The 18,484-nt window shown below is 42.2% G+C and overlaps 1 protein-coding gene and 1 long non-coding RNA gene across 2 annotated transcripts in view; one reads left to right on the forward strand and one right to left on the reverse strand.

Annotated features, from left to right (window-relative positions):
- The window catches only part of LOC137299430 (uncharacterized), a 56,064-nt gene extending 49,989 nt beyond the window's left edge, over window positions 1–6,075 (forward strand). Inside the window, exon 5 of the long non-coding RNA XR_010957899.1 lies at window positions 5,475–6,075. This is a non-coding gene — a long non-coding RNA (uncharacterized lncRNA). The remainder of the gene's footprint in view (window positions 1–5,474) is intronic.
- The window catches only part of LOC137299429 (G-protein coupled receptor 54-like), a 33,274-nt gene extending 15,220 nt beyond the window's left edge, over window positions 1–18,054 (reverse strand). The window contains exons 1-3 of the mRNA XM_067968166.1: window positions 17,866–18,054; window positions 5,422–5,660; window positions 4,602–4,726 (exon numbers count right to left, since the gene is read on the reverse strand). Coding sequence (XP_067824267.1) covers window positions 4,602–4,726; window positions 5,422–5,656 — 360 coding nt within the window. The 5' untranslated portion in view covers window positions 5,657–5,660; window positions 17,866–18,054. The remainder of the gene's footprint in view (window positions 1–4,601; window positions 4,727–5,421; window positions 5,661–17,865) is intronic.
- Window positions 18,055–18,484: the final 430 nt, after the last annotated feature.

Raw genomic sequence — 18,484 nt, forward strand, 5'->3', positions numbered from 1 at the left:
TCATTCACTTGGCACTTTTGGCTTAAGATGATTGTAAACAATTCAACTTTGTCTCGCACTCATGTGCGAGGCTCCACCATGGTTGAGACATTCCTGGAGCCTCCTCCTCCTGTTAGTTGCCTGGTTACCCACCACCATGCTCCACTGGACGCGGTACGGCTACACACCTTTGTTCCGATCTGTTGGCTATGGGACTGCTTAGCTCTGTCTACAGTCTGCTGCTTTTGGTATTTAGCATGCAGGTAGCCCTGTGTAGTAGCTTCACTAGGTTGGTACCTCATAGTAAGGTATGCCAAATACGGCCACTTACATGCCCTTTTAAACTCGCCATTGAACCAGAATTGGTCTCCAAGCTTGATAGTGATCAAGGATTGAGGGATATGCTGGACCATGAGGTTAAAAATGTGGTAGTATACAATTCTGCTGCTGCTGGCCCACAGAATCTGATGGATGCCCAGTTTTTGACTCCTAGATCTGTCCTTAGTCTTTCTCATGTAGCATGGCAGTGGTGCACACTACACAATAGAGAACATCCTCACTACAGAGACAAGACTTTGTCTTCAAAAGCACTGTGCAGTGGTCGTTCCCATCAATACTATTGTTGACAGATGTGTCTGACAGGTAGGTTGATGAAGACAAAATCAGGCAGGTTACTTCCTTGTGTTTGTTCCCTCATCATCTCAGTCAGTGGTGGCACTAATGAGCTATCCTTGATGGTAGACTTTGACGTCCTTACCCAGTGTACATTCTGTGCTCTTGCTTTCCATGTTCAACGTGGAGGAGTATTGATTCAATAGTTGAGGGTGGGGCGATAGGTGGTGATCAGCAGGAGGTTTCCTTGATGTTTTTTGACCTGAAGCCATTACACTTCACAGGATCCAGGGTCAATGTTGAGGACTCCCAGGGCAACTCCCACCCCACTGTATACCACAGTGCCCCCACCTCTGGTGGGTCTATCCTGCTTGTGGGACATAATATACCTAAGATGGTAATGCAGGAGTCTGGAATTAGCAATATCTGGTTATCAAGAAAGACATCTAGCACCTCAGTGTTGTCCATTTTTGTCTGATTATGCCTCTGTGAAGCACGTCAGGACATTTCTCTACATTAAATTCGCTATATAAATGCAAGTTGTTGTTGATCGATATAATTCTGTGAGCACCACTATGTCAGGCTATTGGCTAACTAGTCTATGGGACAGTTCTTCCAACTTGGGCACAAGTCCCCACATGTTAGTGAAGAGGACTTTGCAGGGTTGACTGCGCTGGGATTACCTAAGTCTTGTCTTGATACAAATGCCTGGATCATTGCCAATAGGTCCATCTGACTTTTTCCTTATTTTTGAACTTTGTAGTAATTATTGCTGGGCTACTTTAGAGTGCATTAACTGCATGGGGGTTGGAGTCACATGTGCGCCAGACTGAAAGCAAGCCATGGGTTTTTCAAACAATCCAGATTTATTGAAGTCAATTTCACCAATTGCCATAGTGGGATTTAATTCACAAGCTGTGAGTTGCTGGTTTAGTACCATAACCACAACGCCACCGTACCTGACATGAGGCTTGGGCTCACTACTGTGACATTAAAAATTTCATGCTCTACCGACTGAGCTAGCCAATAAGTTTACATTTGCCAACGCCGGGGACTACATGAGACTTACATTGGGAGTTGAAGATACCAGAGTAAGATAAAATCATTATCATAGTTTAGGATTCTTATGGCCATTTCCCCATGGAAAAGATCTTGGTATAAGTAATTTTAAAATGTGTTCTGAGCAAAAGCTGCCTAAAAAGTGCTATCTTTTCAGGACAGCCCAATTCTGTGTTGTGATTCTGTAGGCAGACAAAGGGTAGTTAATATGTGAGATGAGAATTGGTTTCTTTCAGAGATAACACAATAGGCAATTCATTAGCCATGTCTGGGTATTCAGGAAGATGTGGAGATGCCGGTGATGGACTGGGGTTGACAATTGTAAACAATTTTACAACACCAAGCTATAGTCCAACAATTTTATTTTAAATTCACAAGCTTTCGGAGGCTTCCTCCTTCGTCAGGTGAACGATGTGAAAGATTCAGGAAGACATCTAGGACCTTGGTATTGACAAACTCTTTTGATCTCTGTGCGTCAGGGAGAGATGCTTTTTAAAATCAGGACAGACACTAGAAAGGCAAGCAGCAGCAGGCTGCAAGGAGTGAACCGCTGCCCTGGTCAGGGAGACTTTATGCATTTACATTAAAGTCTTTCAGATGAAACATTAAATTGATGTCCCGTCTGTTCTCTGAGGTGGACATAAAGGATCCCATAGCACTAATCGAAGAAGACCAGGGGAGTTCTCCCAGTGTCCTGGCCAATATTCATCCATCAACCAACATCACTAAACAGATTATTTGATCATTTATCTCACTGCTGTTTGTGGGACCTTGCTGTGTGCAAATTGGCTGCCACGTTTCCCTACATTACAACAGTAACTGCATTTCATAAATACTTCATACCCTATGAAGTGCTTTGGAACATCCTGAGGTCATTAAAGGTACTATATAAATGTAAGTTCTTTCTTTCTTTCTTTAAAGGGCCTACTGAGGTAGGCTACCATTCATGTGTTCTTTATTTTTATGATAGTAGGGGAACAGAAGTTATATTGATTGTACCAAGTGTCTCTCATCACACTTAGTGCTCTGTATGTTTTGCCTACTGTGGAATAAAGCCGTTTATGAAATGAACCAAACATCATCTTGCCAAATGTTACGTTGGTCTGCCTTTGGAGTGAATGAAAGAGTACAAGTGCATAAGATGGTAAATCAGGTCCAGAACACCAGGGACTTTCACTGTTACACTCCCTACCGCACTAGTACATATAGGGCAATGGGAGTCAAACCCTCTACAAAGCAGAAAACCAGACTGTTTAAGGAAGCAGCTAGCATTATTGAACCCGAGCAGGTATCTGCACCAAATCCAAACTTGTAACAACACCTAAAGTTAGGTTTGAATCTGGATGGGATCCTTCATCAGAATTGATTAGATCAATGTAATGCATTCCTGCCTCTTTGTAGTTTTGACCATTTTTAAGCAGATCATGGAGATTTTGTATTAAAAAATGTATTTTTCCTGGAATCCATTGTTACATTTCGCCTTCCGTTTAGTGCATGTGTGACACGCTACATGTCATACACCAAAGTGATACACTTTGTTACAGATGCAAAACAATCTTTAAAAAAAAGTCAGTCATTTCATTCAGTTCTTCTGACACGCATCCAGAGCTTAACAAACAGTTATCGTTACCTAGATTTGCCTATTTAAACCACTTCCCCACAAGTAGTACTTGAACAGTGCTTTTAAAGGGATGAGCCAGGTTAAACATAACTCCAGTGTAAACATCACAACTGAGCAACATCATGGGAAATCCGCTAGTCTTAAAAAACTTCCCAACTGCGTGAGTAGTACTCCACTCTGGAAACCACACTCACTAATGACATGAAACTCATGGTGGAATACTGCCTGACATGGTGTTTTCAACCAAGTACCACAAAGACTGTGTCCTCCGTCTTTCACTTGCACAATGCTAGTGCCTCTCGTGAACTCATTATCATCATAAATGGTCAACTTCTTAAACATGATGCCCACCCTGTTTATTTGGGTGTCACCCTCGACAGGTCACTAACTTACAAAAACAATCTACTGAAAACTGCTGAAAAAGTCAAAATCCGAAATAACCTAATCACTAAACTTGCCGGCTCTGCCTGGGGAGAAAACAACTCCACTTTACGCTCATCTGTGCTTGCACTCTACTATTCAGCTGCAGAGTACTGTGCTCCCATTTGGTCTTGCTTACCGCACACTAAGCTGGTGGATATTCAACTGCATGCTACTATAAGGCTTGTGTCAGGCACATTGTGCCCTAGTCCGCTCACATAGTTACAAGTCCTCTGCAACATAGCTCCTCCACATCTTCGTTGTTCAGATGCAGCAACAGAATTGGTGAATTCGTGACAAGATCATGTCGCCAATTCGCTCTGATTGGTTCTATCCACCATTGGCATAGTTTTCTTCAAGACATCCAATATAGTCAACCTTCCTGATTCCTTTGACTTTTCCTTATCAACTCGTTGGCATGAAGAGTGAACAGTAGGTGCTCCTATAAATCACCATATCATCTCCAATCCTACAGACCATCAACCAGAATTCATTGGCCATGTCCTAGTTGGGCACCTCTCAACCACTTTCGAACTGGACAGGGACGGTGCGCCTCAAATCTTCACCTACAGAGCCTTCATGACGAGGACAAATGTCCCTGCGGACAAATACAAACCATGTCCCATGTTATTGAATCAAGCTCACTAACTAAACTATAAAGTGGCCTACATATTTTGTGCGCTGGTGATGCTAATGCTTGAAAACGGCTTTAATTAAATGCCAAGTCTGCATACACTAAATAAACAAGTGCGTGAACTGTGATTCCCTATAATATTTGGGATTAACGTGGCTCAAAGAATGCAGTGTCTGCATTGTTAATAGCTGTACTAGGTCAGTCAGAAATAACAGACAAATGGTAGGAAAGCTTGAGATTGAAGTGGATGGTGGGACTATCTGAAGGAGTGCTCACCTGTTGTATGTAGTTGACAAATTTGCACATGAACTCCCCGAAAATCCAGCTAGGGAGTGGGTATAGGACGGCAGTGAAAGGCACACAGCACACCAGGAAAATAATATCAGTTGTGGCCAAATTTGCTGAAAAAAGAAAGAAAGTCTCATAGCAATTTCAATCGAACAGAGGGTTGTGAAAGCACATTGACGTGAGGTAGTTGTTTGGTCTGTAACTTGTTTGATTTATAATTTAGAAAGTTTAAATTATTCAGTGCTTGTTACCATACTTAGATAAATAAATTAGAATTTATTTCACAGAGCAATCTGTGTACTGGGATAATGTAATCCTTTTAATCAGGAGCTGAAGAATTGGTCTTGACTCTACATCCTTTTTGTCAAAAGTGACATTTATCGAAAGTTCTATGCTTCAGATTTATAAATACAAAATAAATAATTTTCTGCATTTTTACTGCTACCGATTTAATTTAAAACAAAACATTAACTTGGAAAATTTACTGATACAAAACTAAATTGGTCTTTTATTTTAAAAAAATATAAAAATGTTACTTACAACCACAAAACCTGGTCATCTAATGTACTTTGAAATGAAATGTAACTTTCGTTTTACATTCGTTTCAAAGTACCCCCTGTAGAATTTATAGGTAGCTTGGAAGATCTATTTTATCATATATCTGCATATATTTTATAGATGTAGCTCTACTTATCGTTTATAGATTAATCTATATATTTCATAAATTGATCTGTATATATTTAATAGATTATTCTGTATATATTATATAGAGAGAGCGCTGTATGAATTTACACATAGATCTTGTTACCTATGTAGAAGTTGGTGACTGTTCGCATCTGCTTGTGTTTCGTTACCACATAGATCACCAGCGAGTTTCCAGCCAGTCCCACTACCATCAGGATCCCGAAGAAGAGAGGCACCAGCCAGGCATCCATCAACACTGGGGGTCTCGGAGGGGCTGTCGTGTTACTACAGATATTCCCCAGACAAGGAACGTTCAGATATTGGAAAGACTCATTCGTCGAGAGGGAAATATCCAACATCTTCCTAGAGAATTAAAAGCGATGCCGTTAAAACCGCCATATATACAAAACAAACAACATTGTTATTTAATTTGATAACTTTCCTTTCTTTGGTATGATTTGGGTGTTTATTGTTTGTGCCCTTCTAAAAGGGGGCACTTTCGTTAGATTTTTTAGTTGATGCTACTGGGGCAACCTTACGGATTCATCAAAAGCTTACAAAACAAACAGGAATATGAACCTCTCCCGAGAGATTCACACAGATCTTCCTCTCCAATAGGTGATATGACCTGCCCAGATGGTATTCGGACTTCAGTACCTGGTCATTGACATCTTTAGCCCATTGACTGACGGAGCTGAATCCGTTCCGTGCGATGTTTGGATCTTACTCAGAACTCGCTGGCAGGAACCAAAGAGTCGGGAGGAAATGGAGGCGAGTTTGATGCAACCGCTGTTTTTTATAGAGCTCTTGACGTGGTCGATGATGTGTCTTTGAAATCAAAGCGGAGGGGCAGAGGAAAGAGGTGCGCAGTCCTGAAACCTCAAGCTCAGCCCCTGTCTGTGAGGGGGCAGATCCAGCCCAGGCTGTAATTGCTCAAACCCTAATAACAGCAAGCTAGTCGAGTTCGTCAATCTTCTTAAGACACGTGTGCTTTAATCTGTATAACAATTTCCTTCTACATTTTATGTAACGGTCTTCTTTTAGCATATTTAAATTATTGAATTATGGCAAAAAGCTGCCCCTTGCTTCCATATTAGTCCAGCTTCAGAATTTGTTATCAATTTATCCCAGCCTCTTTATAAAGTAAACAGAGCCATAGGTATCCTTGCCCACAGGGGTGGAATTGCCTCTGTGCTAAGTGTAGCTTTCCACAGCTTAAAAGCTTCACTTAAAATTACTTTCTGCACTGTTTTAACTCACTCATTTATTAACTTGGGTTAAAATATTGCACAAAGGAATTCTACATAAATGTGTTAAATAGTGCATGACCAGAGGGAATAAAACCCAATAGTGATTTTGCAGTTATTGTTCAGATTAATAGAGCTTGAAGCCTTGTACCTGTTGTATTTTAACACAATCTCTCTTCTCCCTTCAAAGGGTAAGCACGGGTTATGGATTTAACCAATGACCTGGTTTATTAAGGAGGAGTCTCGTCCACAGCAGGTCCTCCATCTGTCAGCTGCACCCCATGGTGTAAATGCCCTGATGCTCAAGCATCGACTGATGAGAATGTGTGTCTACAAAAAGCCATCAGGTTAAGACCAACAGTTCTTAAAGAAGGACTCCACTGGCTTCCAGCGGGTGTCCCTCTTGTCTGCATCGAAGGCAGGTTAAGATCGGAACCCTGGGTAGAGTTTTCGCTTTGGGCACAATCAGAAAATTGCACTCAAAATTTGCATAATCACAAATGTAAACTCTTCCATGAACCAGCGCAATTGGGCATCGTAATAGAACATAATTGTTTCTTTTTTTCTTTCCATTAAAAAGTATTCCTTGATGTATTTGAGAGTGATAACCTGGTCCAATTTTATTAATACAGCTGAAAATGGGTTTATCACAAAAAATGAGCATTTTTAATAAGAGTGTTCAGTCCTGCAGCTGTGAGTAACCTGATTTAAAATTACTGAAAATGAATTTTAAAAAACTTGCCACTTTTATTGGTATATACTAGTCAGTTTCTTTGTAAATTAAATAATTTTTGATACGAAAAACTTTTGAAACGTGCCTACTATTGCCTGCGCGCTTAAGAAAATTAACGCAATTTGAAGAGCCTTCCTAAACCAACGCAATCAGCAGAATCTCGCAATGTCAACCTGGGGGCTTGGCCAATTTTGTGGACGGGGCCTGATCCGAGCGAATTGAATCTTAAACCAGTGTAAAAGATCAAGGAAAACATGAACGTAAGTGGTTTTGTGCATAACTCACGTTTAAAATTCCCTGATGTTTTGTGCTGGTTCGGCTGATTCCGCCGATATTGCTGGCGTAAACGAATGGAAACTCTATCCCAGTATGTATTAAAATCATATTTTCAGTAAGATAACATTTCAATATTAAGAACAGTGAAAATTAAATTTAAAACAATTCTTAGGAACATAATATTGTTAGATGAAAAAAGGACCAAGGTCCATCTAGTTCACCTTCTACCATCCTGGTCCATTTAGAATCCTAAAAACAGCAATCTTATCACCTTTCCACCTTCTCTTTTCTAGTGAGAACATGCCCAATTAACATAATTGCTCCTCATAATCCAATCCCTCCATCTCCTCAATGATTCTGGTTGCTCGCTTCTGTATCCTTTCAATAGCTGCAGTATCCTTTTTGTACTGTGGCGACCAGAAAAATAATTCTTAACTCAAAGGATGATGAACATTTAAATGGTCCAGCAGTGAGGTAGTGAAACCAAAGAGGTTAGGAAAGCTCAAGTTGCAGTTGGATGCTGGGCTGGGTGAAACAAAGTAGCAGAGGGACCAGCTTGATGGGCCGAATGGCCTTTCTCATCATTTTTCTAACGTTCTTAATATTGAAATGCTGTCTTACTGAAAATATGATTTTAATACATGTACAGAAAATTAATTAGTTTTTAAAAGGTTTGTAAAACAATCACAATTTTGAGGGTTGTTAAAAATAATTTTAACAACCCTCTATCTGGAAAGTGTGTACGTGTAGATGTAGGGCAGGGAAGAATTGGGCTCAGCTGTGATGTCCCACATAGTCAAATAGCCTGTGAACGTTCACTTTCTGGCCTCACGCATGAAGAACGGCTACTTGGGCGAGGTACCAGAATGCTGCCGGTTCCCATGGAACTGCACACCAATAAGAGCTAGCGCCTTCAGAGTGGGGAAATTCAATAGGGCTGATTTTAACCCTGCCAGCCTGGCAGAATTCTGGTGGTCGATCCCGCTGTCTTCCCATGGGTTTCGATCTTAACCAGCTCTTCTGAGCAGGCGAGGGGGACACCAGCCAGACGCCAGTGGGGTCCTTGTTTAAATATGCAGATCGAATTCTGCTGATGTCATCGGGGCCTGACTGCAATTTTAACCGGTGGCCTGTGCGGGGAAGCTGTTGTGGCTTCCCCACTGGACCAACTTAGCTGGAAGAGTAGCTGGGGCCAGAAGAGGCCAAAAAAGGCAAGTGGATTTTTCTCTTTTTTACTTTCCTTCATAGAATCATAGAATGGTTACAGCACCGAAGGAGGCCATTCTGCTCATCTAGCCCGTGCCAACTCTTTGTGAGAGCAATCTAGTTAGTCCCATTCCCCCGCTCTTTCCCCGGAGTACTGCAAATCTTTTCCCTTCAAGTATTTATCCAATTCCTTTTTGAAAGCCATGATTGAATATGCTTCTTACCTGACGAAGGAGATAATCTCCGAAAGCTTGTGATTTTCAAATAAAACTGTTGGACTATAACCTGGTGTTGTAAGATTCTTTACATTTGACCACCCTTTCAGGCAGTGTATTCCAGATCATAACTACGCGATGCGTAAAAAAAAGTTTTCCCTCATATCACCTTTGGTTCTTTTGCCAATCATCTTAAATCTGCGTCCTCTGGTTCTCAACCCTTCTGCCAATGGGAACAGTTTCTCTTTATTTACTTTATCTAAACCCTTCATGATTTTGAATACTTCTATCAAATCTCCTCTTAACCTTCTCTATTCTAAGGAGAACAACCCCAGCTTCTACAGTCTATCCATGTAATTGAAGTCCCTCATCCCTGGAATCATTCTAGTAAATATTTTCTGCACCCTCTCTAATGCCTTCACATCCTTCCTAAAGTGCTGTGCCCAGAATTGGACACAATACTGCAGTTGTGGCCGAAGCAGTATTTTATAAAAGTTCAACATAACTTCCTTACTTTTGTACTCTATGTCTTCATTTATAAAGCCCAGGATCCGGTATGCTTTTTTAACCGTTTTCTCAACCTGTCCTGCCACCCTCAAAGATTTGTGTACATATACCCACAGGTCTCTCTGTTCCTGCACCCCATTTAGAATTGTACCATTTAGTTTATATTGCCTCTCCTCATTCTTCCTGCCAAAATGTATCACTTCGCACTTCTCTGCATTAAATTTCATCTGCCATGTGTCTGCCCATTCCACCAGCCTGTCTATGTTCTCTTGAAGTCTGTTACTATCCTCACTGTTTACTACCCTTCCATGTTTTGTGTCATCTGCAAATTTTGAAATTCTGCCCTGTACACCCAAGTCCAAGTCATTAATATATATCAAAAAAAAAGCAGTGGTCCTAGTACCAACTCCTGGGGAACACCACTGTATACCTGCCTCCAGTCCGAAAAACAACCATTCACCACTCCTCTCTGTTTCCTGTCACTTAGCCAATTTTGTATCCATGCTGCCACTTGTGGGACCAGGATGAGCAGAAGTATTTCTCCAAGCTCCACAAGGACAGTTTCGACTTCCCCTGCCCCGAGCTTCCCCCTCTCCGACCACAAGGCCCTCCCATACCCCTCCCAACCACTTGCCAGATTCCCCGGAGTTAAAATCTCCCGGACCTCACCCTGCCAATGTCCGGACACTTTGCTGTCCACCTCGGCTTCTGCCCATACAACTCTCGCCCCAAGTTAAATTCGGGCCTGTAGGTCTGTGGTTTTTTTATTTTCACATTTTGCATTTACTTTCTGTCTAATTCCTTATGATTCTTTGAATTGCTTGCCTTTGCCCCTGTAGATTGAATTATTAACCTAGCTAATTGTACTTCTGTAACAATTGGAATCTTCAAGATACCTGGACCACTGGGCAGCCATTTTGTCTAGTATCTCCTAGCTAGAACTAAAACTTTTCATTTCAATATTAATTACCTGGTCTGATTACACTCCTGTGAAGCGCCTTGGGATGTTTTACTATGTTAAAGGTGCTATATAAATGCAAGTTGTTGTTGGTAAAGAAAAGGCAGCCATTCACAGGAAAGTTCCAAATATCCTGGCTTCAAACAAAAAAATACTCAAAATGAGTTACAGATTGACTGAAAGAGAGAGATAGTGGCTACACAACGAGTGAGTGAGAGAGAGATAGAGACAGTTACATACCAACTCAGAGCTAAACACCAACTGAGGTGCCTTTACCTAATAAACCATCAGGGAATCAGGACAGAGTAGGGATCGCTGCTCTCACTGAACCGCAGAGGGAGACTCACTAAAAAATGGACAGCTTCTGTTGGGTTTATGGGCCTTGCTTTGTGGAGTGCTTTAGTGTTTGGTGGGGTTATCGATCTAGTGAAATTTTGCACCTGTGTAATATTAAAGTACCGATTGGCTGAGTGTAACAATTTTTTGAACCATCCGATACACGGCACCTGGAGTAAGAGGGAAGGTCTTCTGTTTATGACCAGGACATGTCTCTTCTAGTCTCTGCCATGCCTATGTAACTTGGACTCCCTGTATCCATTCACGAGCACATTTTGGCTGTCACTCTGGACACTATCTGGAAAGTGTGTACGTGTAGATGTAGGGCAGGGAAGAATTGGGCTCAGCTGTGATGTCCCACATAGTCAAATAGCCTGTGAACGTTCACTTTCTGGCCTCACGCATGAAGAACGGCTACTTGGGCGAGGTACCAGAATGCTGCCGGTTCCCATGGAACTGCACACCAATAAGAGCTAGCGCCTTCAGAGTGGGGAAATTAAATACTCTTCAATTTCAAAACATTCATCATGAAATTTCACTTTAATAAAGTCTAACTTCCATTAGAAAATCTCATCTCATGTGCTTAAAACATTTAAGATACCTCAAACCATTTAAAGCAATTGGTAGCTTGGCCAATTTTTCAGGTGACAGTTACAGAACTCATCTGTCAGTCTACATTCCCAGCAGATCTTTACAAATGTACAACTTACACCAGAACTCGGAGCTGTAAGAATAATGGGATACAATTAAAATGATAATACGTAATGCCCCAGCTGCAAATTCCAAAATGCATAGCAACCATTTCACAATGGAATATAAAAAAGTGATTTAAAACCCCTGCTTCTTGACATTCTACATAAAGCAAATCAGCTTACTCCAATCTTAAAGCAAAAGGCATACAACATTAATTAATGTGAAAACTGCTGCTAGAATTCATTCTAAACAATTAACAAGTTTAAAGTAGGACCAGGTGAGATCTAAAATCTTTGTGTGTGATCAGTGGCATCACAAGTGTAGTTAGAGGTGCAGCTGCTTTGAATCTTCAGTTGCCCAAATGAAAGACAAATGTTTTTGAGATTTCATTACTTTTGTTAATGGTATTCATTATTTTCTCTCCTTGCTCCTCTACCTGCTTTGCTAGTGAGCTAACTGCAAGACTGCGTGCAAGAGCAATTCTTTCTCCCTTTGTGACGATGCATATGATCTGCACTTATTGCCTCCCTCTCCCCCACCCTGACAGCAGGGCAGTCAAGACTGCATACTCATGAATGACTGCATGCCAGCCATTCAACAACAGTAACAACAAGAACTTGTATTTATTAGGAGATCTCCTGTGGCAATGAAAAGGAATATGGGGCGAAGTGTATAATGGGGGCCGATTCGCAACTGCCGAAAGTGAAAAAGACTCCCAGTGATAATGTCTGGGCCATTGGCAGAGCTTGTACTTAAAACTCAATTTTATCATTTATTTTCATCATTGAAGTTACAGATTTTTAAAAAACTTCTAAATTGAAGTTTCCTTCTACCATGAATCTACTGCCATTTATCACCATCAGACTCTCATACTGTGAGTTCATCTCACTGGCATCTTACTCCCTGATTGTTTAAATAAAGGAAACTTGTACGTCAGTTGTTTTCAGGCTGTATTTGATAGTCTTGGAGATTATTTGATGTGGAAAATAGTCATTAAAAAGCACTAGATTTATCTCATCTTTTCTCCTATTTTTTAACCTTGGTGGTATTCTGCAATGTAATCTCCGCCCCTTAACCAAGAAAACACAGCAAACCATTATCCTTTTATGGTCTCAAACTTTTTGATGTATTACTATCCCTTTTCCTTTTTGTAACATTAATATATTAGGGAAAACTGTTTTCATATAATGAACATACAGATTTTTACTTTATAAATAATTCACCACATGCCTATGGCTGGGGTTATATTATTTTACAGCAATTGGAGCAATGGCTGGAAAAGGAAGCTCAGCAGCTAACAACTGGTGGAATCTCAGAGAATAGACAGAAATGGTTTTGGAGAACAAAGGTGAAAATAGTCCAAATAAGTTCTGAAAACATGGATAACCAAGTGAGCTGTACAGATTGAATGTCCTTTTCTCATTCCTATCCTCTTTTCATTTTATGTTATTCCTAATTTTTAATGTCTGACATATTTTTAATATTTTTTGTTTTATTTTTTGCTATACGGCAGAGATGTAATGTTGGTTAGCACATGACAAACAATTTTTTAATATATATTATTCATTCATGAGATGTGGGCGTCGCTGGCAAGGCCAGCATTTATTGGCTATCCCTAATTGCCCTTGAGAAGGTGGTGGTGAGCCGCCTTCTTGAACCGCTGCCGTCCATGTGGTGAAGGTTCTCCCACAGTGCTGTTAGGTAGGGAGTTCCAGGATTTTGACCCAGCGACGATGAAGGAACGGCGATATATTTCCAAGTCACGATGGTGTGTGACTTGGAGGGGAATGTGCAGGTGGTGGTGTTCCCATGCGCCTGCTGCCCTTGTCCTTCTAGGAGGTGGAGGTTGCTGGTTTGGAAGTGCTGTCAAAGAAGCCTTGGTGAGTTGCTGCAGTGCATCTTGTAGATGGTACACACTGCAGCCACAGTGCGCCACTGGTGGAGGGAGTGAATGTTTAAGGTGGTGGATGGGGTGCCAATCAAGCGGGCGGGTTTATCCTGGATGATGTCAAGCTTCTTGAGTGTTGTTGGAGCTGCACTCATCCAGGCAAGTGGAGAATATTGCATTACACTCCAGACTTATGCCTTGTGGTGGAAAGACTTTGGGGAGTCAGGAGGTGAGTCACTTGCTGCAGAATAACCAGCCTCTGATCTGCTCTTATAGCCACAGTATTTATGTGGCTGGTCCAGTTAAGTTTCTGGTCAGTGGTGACACCCAGGATGTTGATGGTGGGGGATTAAGCGATGGTAATGTCATTGAACGTCATGGGGAGGCGTTTAGACTCTCTCTTGTTGGAGATGGTCATTGCCTGGGACTTGTCTGGCTCGAATGCCACTTATCAGCCCAAGCCTGGATATTGTCCAGGTCTTGCTGCATGCGGGCATGAACTGCTTCATTATCTGAGGGGTTGCGAATGGAACTGAATGCTGTGCAATCATTAGTGAACATCCCCACTTATGATGTTATAATGGAGGGAAGGTCATTAATGAAACAGCTGAAGATGGTTGGGCCTAGGACACTGCCCTGAGGAATTCCTGCAGCGATGTCCTGGGGCTGAGATGATTGGCCTCCAACAACCACTGCCATCTTCCTTTGTGCTAGGTATGACTCCAGCCACTGGAGAGTTTTCCCCGATTCCGATTGACTTCAATAGATAATGTTTTTTAAAAATTGCTGGCTATAAGATGTAATTGCATTAGCAAATAGAGTCAATGAAATTGAATGTGAAATTCAGAGTAATAGTTATGCTAAAGAACAGATAATACTACAGTGAATAGTTTTGCAAATTAACCTCCAGAACTTTAATACGCAAGTTTTGATCTTACTGCAGAGCCTGCTAATACCCTTATTTGCTACTTGGATTCTATATTTTCTTGGTGATTGCACAATGTTTCTTTTGTCATTTGTATTGTACTTCCCTTCATTCCCATGCTGAAGGTATTGCTGCACCATATGTGTAAGGCCAAAATTTGAGGAACCACAATTATGTGCTGATTTCTGTTATCCATTGGGATCGTTTGGGTCCTAATCTAATGTATGTTCCACTGTAATTGGGAAGTATATAAACAACCAATACTGTGCTATGTTCATGAATACACTTGCTTCCCTGATTCCTCCTGTGAGCTACAGTTATAGTTGGTTAAAGTTTAATTATACAATAGCCGCGAGCAGTCGGAGGCAACTGTAATAAGGACAGCTATGTTATCAACTGTAACAAGAACAGGTATGTTACCAACTATAATAAACTATAATAAGGACAGATATATTAGCAACTTCATTCTGATAGTTGCTGGGAGCAAGAAAGATCTGGCAGATTGTATACAGGTGCCGATAGGCCTGTCCGTGGTTTCCCCAACCTAATCCAACATCAACCATGGTTCAGCAACTGATATTAACACTGCACTTTGGCTTCTACACAAAATGGACTGATGAAGCACTTAAGCATCACCTAGAGTGTCAGTGATGGAAGGTAGCAAGCAAGCTGCCTTCCTGCAATCTTGACTGAGGGTGGTTTATAGCCCCAGTGCACTAAGAAAGCTGAAAGTGGAGGGGGAAATATGAAATAGAAAGGGAAATATAAAGTGTGGAGTGTTGCAACCTTAATAAAATTATGTGTGGTAAAATAAATTCTCCCTGCTAACATGATCTCAGATTAAACAATCTATTTCAGAATCAGTTACCATGGTGATAATGTAACACTTTCAATATTGCTGTCCTGATTTTTTACATTGTTTTTTGCTTTGGTATTTGAGAGGACTACAGCCAGCAGAGGGCTACGCCAGACATTATGCAAACATTATTCACTTTTCTACTCAAATGAGTGTTGAGTACTCATTTCAAGGCCTGCTTGAAGATTGAATCAGGTGGGCAAATGGATGTCCAAGCTGCCCACCAGATTTTCCTCTGCCAGTGGCCCTTTTTTCAGGCAAGGAACAGGTGGCCGGAGGTTGAAAATTCCCCCAATAGATGCAAAGTGTTTATCAATTACCAAGACAGGCTAACAAATTTAATAATTGCCTTTGGTCTGTGGGGATCAACTTCAATCCCTAGCTCTTAAGCATTTTAACCACCATTCATTTCAGTGCTTATTTTAATTTGTGTAAATTCCCCTTTGCTTTAAAAACTAACTTTTAAGTGTAAAATAAAAACAGAAAATGCTGGAGCAGCTCAGTAAGTCAGGCAGCATCTGTGGAGAAAGAAACAGAGTTAACGTTTCAGGTCGAAGACCTTTTGTCAGAACTGGAAGATGTCAAAAGAGTTAAAGTTTTTGAACAAGTACAGAGCCAGGAAAAGGGGGGAGGAGGGGAGGGGAGGAAAGAACAAAATGGAAAGTCTCTGATAGGGTGGGGGGCAAGAGTGATTAAATGACAAAAGGGATGATGGTGCAAGGTAAGGAAGGTGGTAATGGGACAGGTTAAGAAACAAAAGATTGACCGGGAGTAGCTGTAAATGGCAGCAGCAGAACCATTACCAGCACTAGCTGACCGAAAAAATGGGAGCAGTGGTTATGATCTGAAGTTATTGAAATCAATGTTGAGTCTGGAAGGTTGTAAAGTGCCTAATCGAAAGGTGAGCTGCTGTTCCTTGAACTTATGTTGAGCTTCATTGGAACAGTGTAAGAAGCCGAGGAAAGAGAGGTCAGAGTGGGAGTGGGTAGGGGAATTAAAATGGCAAGTGACCGGCAGGTCAGGGTCACGCTTGCGGACAGAGCGGAGGTGTTCAGCAAAACGATCACCCGGTTTGCGTTTGGTCTCCCCAATATAGAGGAGACCGCATTGTGAGCAGCGGATACAGTATACTAAATTGAAAGAAGTACAAGTAAACTTTTAAGTGTAACTCTTTTCCAAATCGTTTCTATGGAAAAAAAGTCAAAAATCCCAAAATGTGTCTGAGCAATTTCACAGATCTATACCAGGTGGACATTCTACCCATAGGGATTAAATAAATTGCAGAACATCCATTGCAGCTCCCCCAGCAGTTGAATTATAGACCAGGAAGGTACCAGGTTGAGTTAATTGATCTCAGCCGGGTGAGGGTTGTCAACCCTCCAGGAATGCCGCGGAGTTTCCCACAATGGGGCATGGGTCTCCCAGAATGCCGCGGAGTCTCCAGAATGGGGCATGGGTCTCCCAGAATGCCGCAGAGTCTCCCAGAATGGGGCATGGGTCTCCCAGAATGCTGCAGAGTCTCCAGAATGGGGCAGGGGTCTCCCTGGTGTTGCTGCTCACAGCCCAGGAGATCTAGTGATTTAAATTTCCCGCCTCCTGGTGACATCATCTCCATCATAGTAGAGAGCCGGGACCGGCTGGTGTATTGGGAACGATCGAAGGTCAGGAACCTAGGGGCCTCGGGAATCTGGGGGCCTCCGGTGTCGGGGCGGGAGGGAGAGGGTGGCTTGGGAGTCGGGGGCCTCAGGATTCGGGGAGAGAAGGAATAGGGGTTGTGGACCAGGGGGCTGAGGGCTGGGGGCAGAGAGGGAGACTGGGGAATGGGTTGTATGTGGGTGACAATATTTTCTGCTGATCAACAAAGTGATGAGTGGGAGCGGTGCCGAGAGATGAGCAATCAGTAAAGGGGTGAATGAAACTTGGGGACCTTACTGTGGGTAAATAGGAATGGAGTCCGAGGATTCCCACTGGAAGAACCAAAGGAAAGTGAGAACAAAGGTTCTTGAACTCAGGGCTATTAGACCATGGGATGGTTCTCCAGAAGTGTTTATTGAGGCAAACTAGACCGTCATTTAAAAAGGAGGACTATAAAAGGATCTGGGGGAATGGGGTTATTGGAGAGAGCGCCAGCACTGGCACAGGCATGGGCACTGAGGGCCGAATGGCCCCCTTCTGTGCTGTAATTTCTATCATTCTATGAAAACTCTCCTTTATTGAGTCCAAGCCCAAGGAGTGGTTTAGAAATATTGGTGCTGAGCTGAGTTTAGGTCGATGTGAGATGTGCCTCAAACACCAAGCCCGCTGCCCTTTGTGCAGTCTTTCGGTTTGGTTCAGGTCGGTCTATTCCAGCCGGTATTGACTGGACTGAAATGGACTGAAATCCAAGTACAGATTAGCTCTGACTCAGGCTCCCAGTTCAGAGTTGTCACCTTCACACAGAAGTCAAGTACAAACCAGAGTCCAAGGAGATAGGGAGCAAGGCGGGGATCAACTAGGGAGCCTGACCAGACCTTGTGCAGTATAGGGGGTTTCTGGCTGTAGTTACAAGTTGAATATCAGCAGGTTATAGGATTACTACTAGTTACAGGTAGGATATTGGGATGTTACACCGATTACTACCAGTTACATAGCAGTGAGTTATTGTATTACTGTTGGTTATGAGAGAAATCTGTGTGTTACCAGTATTGCTATTAGCTATGGTGCTATTTCAATAAGTTACCATTATTACCATTGTTATTGGTGGAATCAAAGCTCCTCTCACTTCTGGTTCCCCCATGCGAAGCGCTCTCTCACCCTCAGTTTCCCCTCTTCTCCGGCCTCGGTTTCCCCTCTTCTCCGGCCTCGGTTTCCCTTCTTCCCCGGTCTCGGTTTCCCTTCTTCCCTGGCCTCGGTTTCCCCTCCTCGCCTGCTCACAGGTCAAACATCTTACAATAAATATAACAAATATACAAATATGTCACAGGTGTTAATATTTGTCAAGCTCATAATGCTTGCTACTTCAATGAATAGCAGGCAACCAAAGCCACTCAGTAACATTAGTCAAACGTCTCGCACAACAGTTGCTGGCGCATAACCATGAGCAAAGATACTCAACTACAGGGGACCCAACCTCTATAAGGTAAATGCAGTAACGTTTGCAGATATCATGTGCTCAGATGTCACATGGTCAGATGTCATGTGGTCAGAACATCACGCGATCAAATCTCCAAGAATGCCTCCAACCAGAGTTGGCAACCCAAATGGTGGTAGAGGGACATTAAATGGCTTCAGCACCCCAGGATCAGACAGCGGAGCCCGTGTTCCCACTCCTGACCAATATCCAATGAGTGCTAGAAAGTGACTGTGTG

This window comes from Heptranchias perlo, chromosome 29, assembly GCF_035084215.1.
Source record: "Heptranchias perlo isolate sHepPer1 chromosome 29, sHepPer1.hap1, whole genome shotgun sequence".
NCBI lineage: Eukaryota > Metazoa > Chordata > Chondrichthyes > Hexanchiformes > Hexanchidae > Heptranchias > Heptranchias perlo.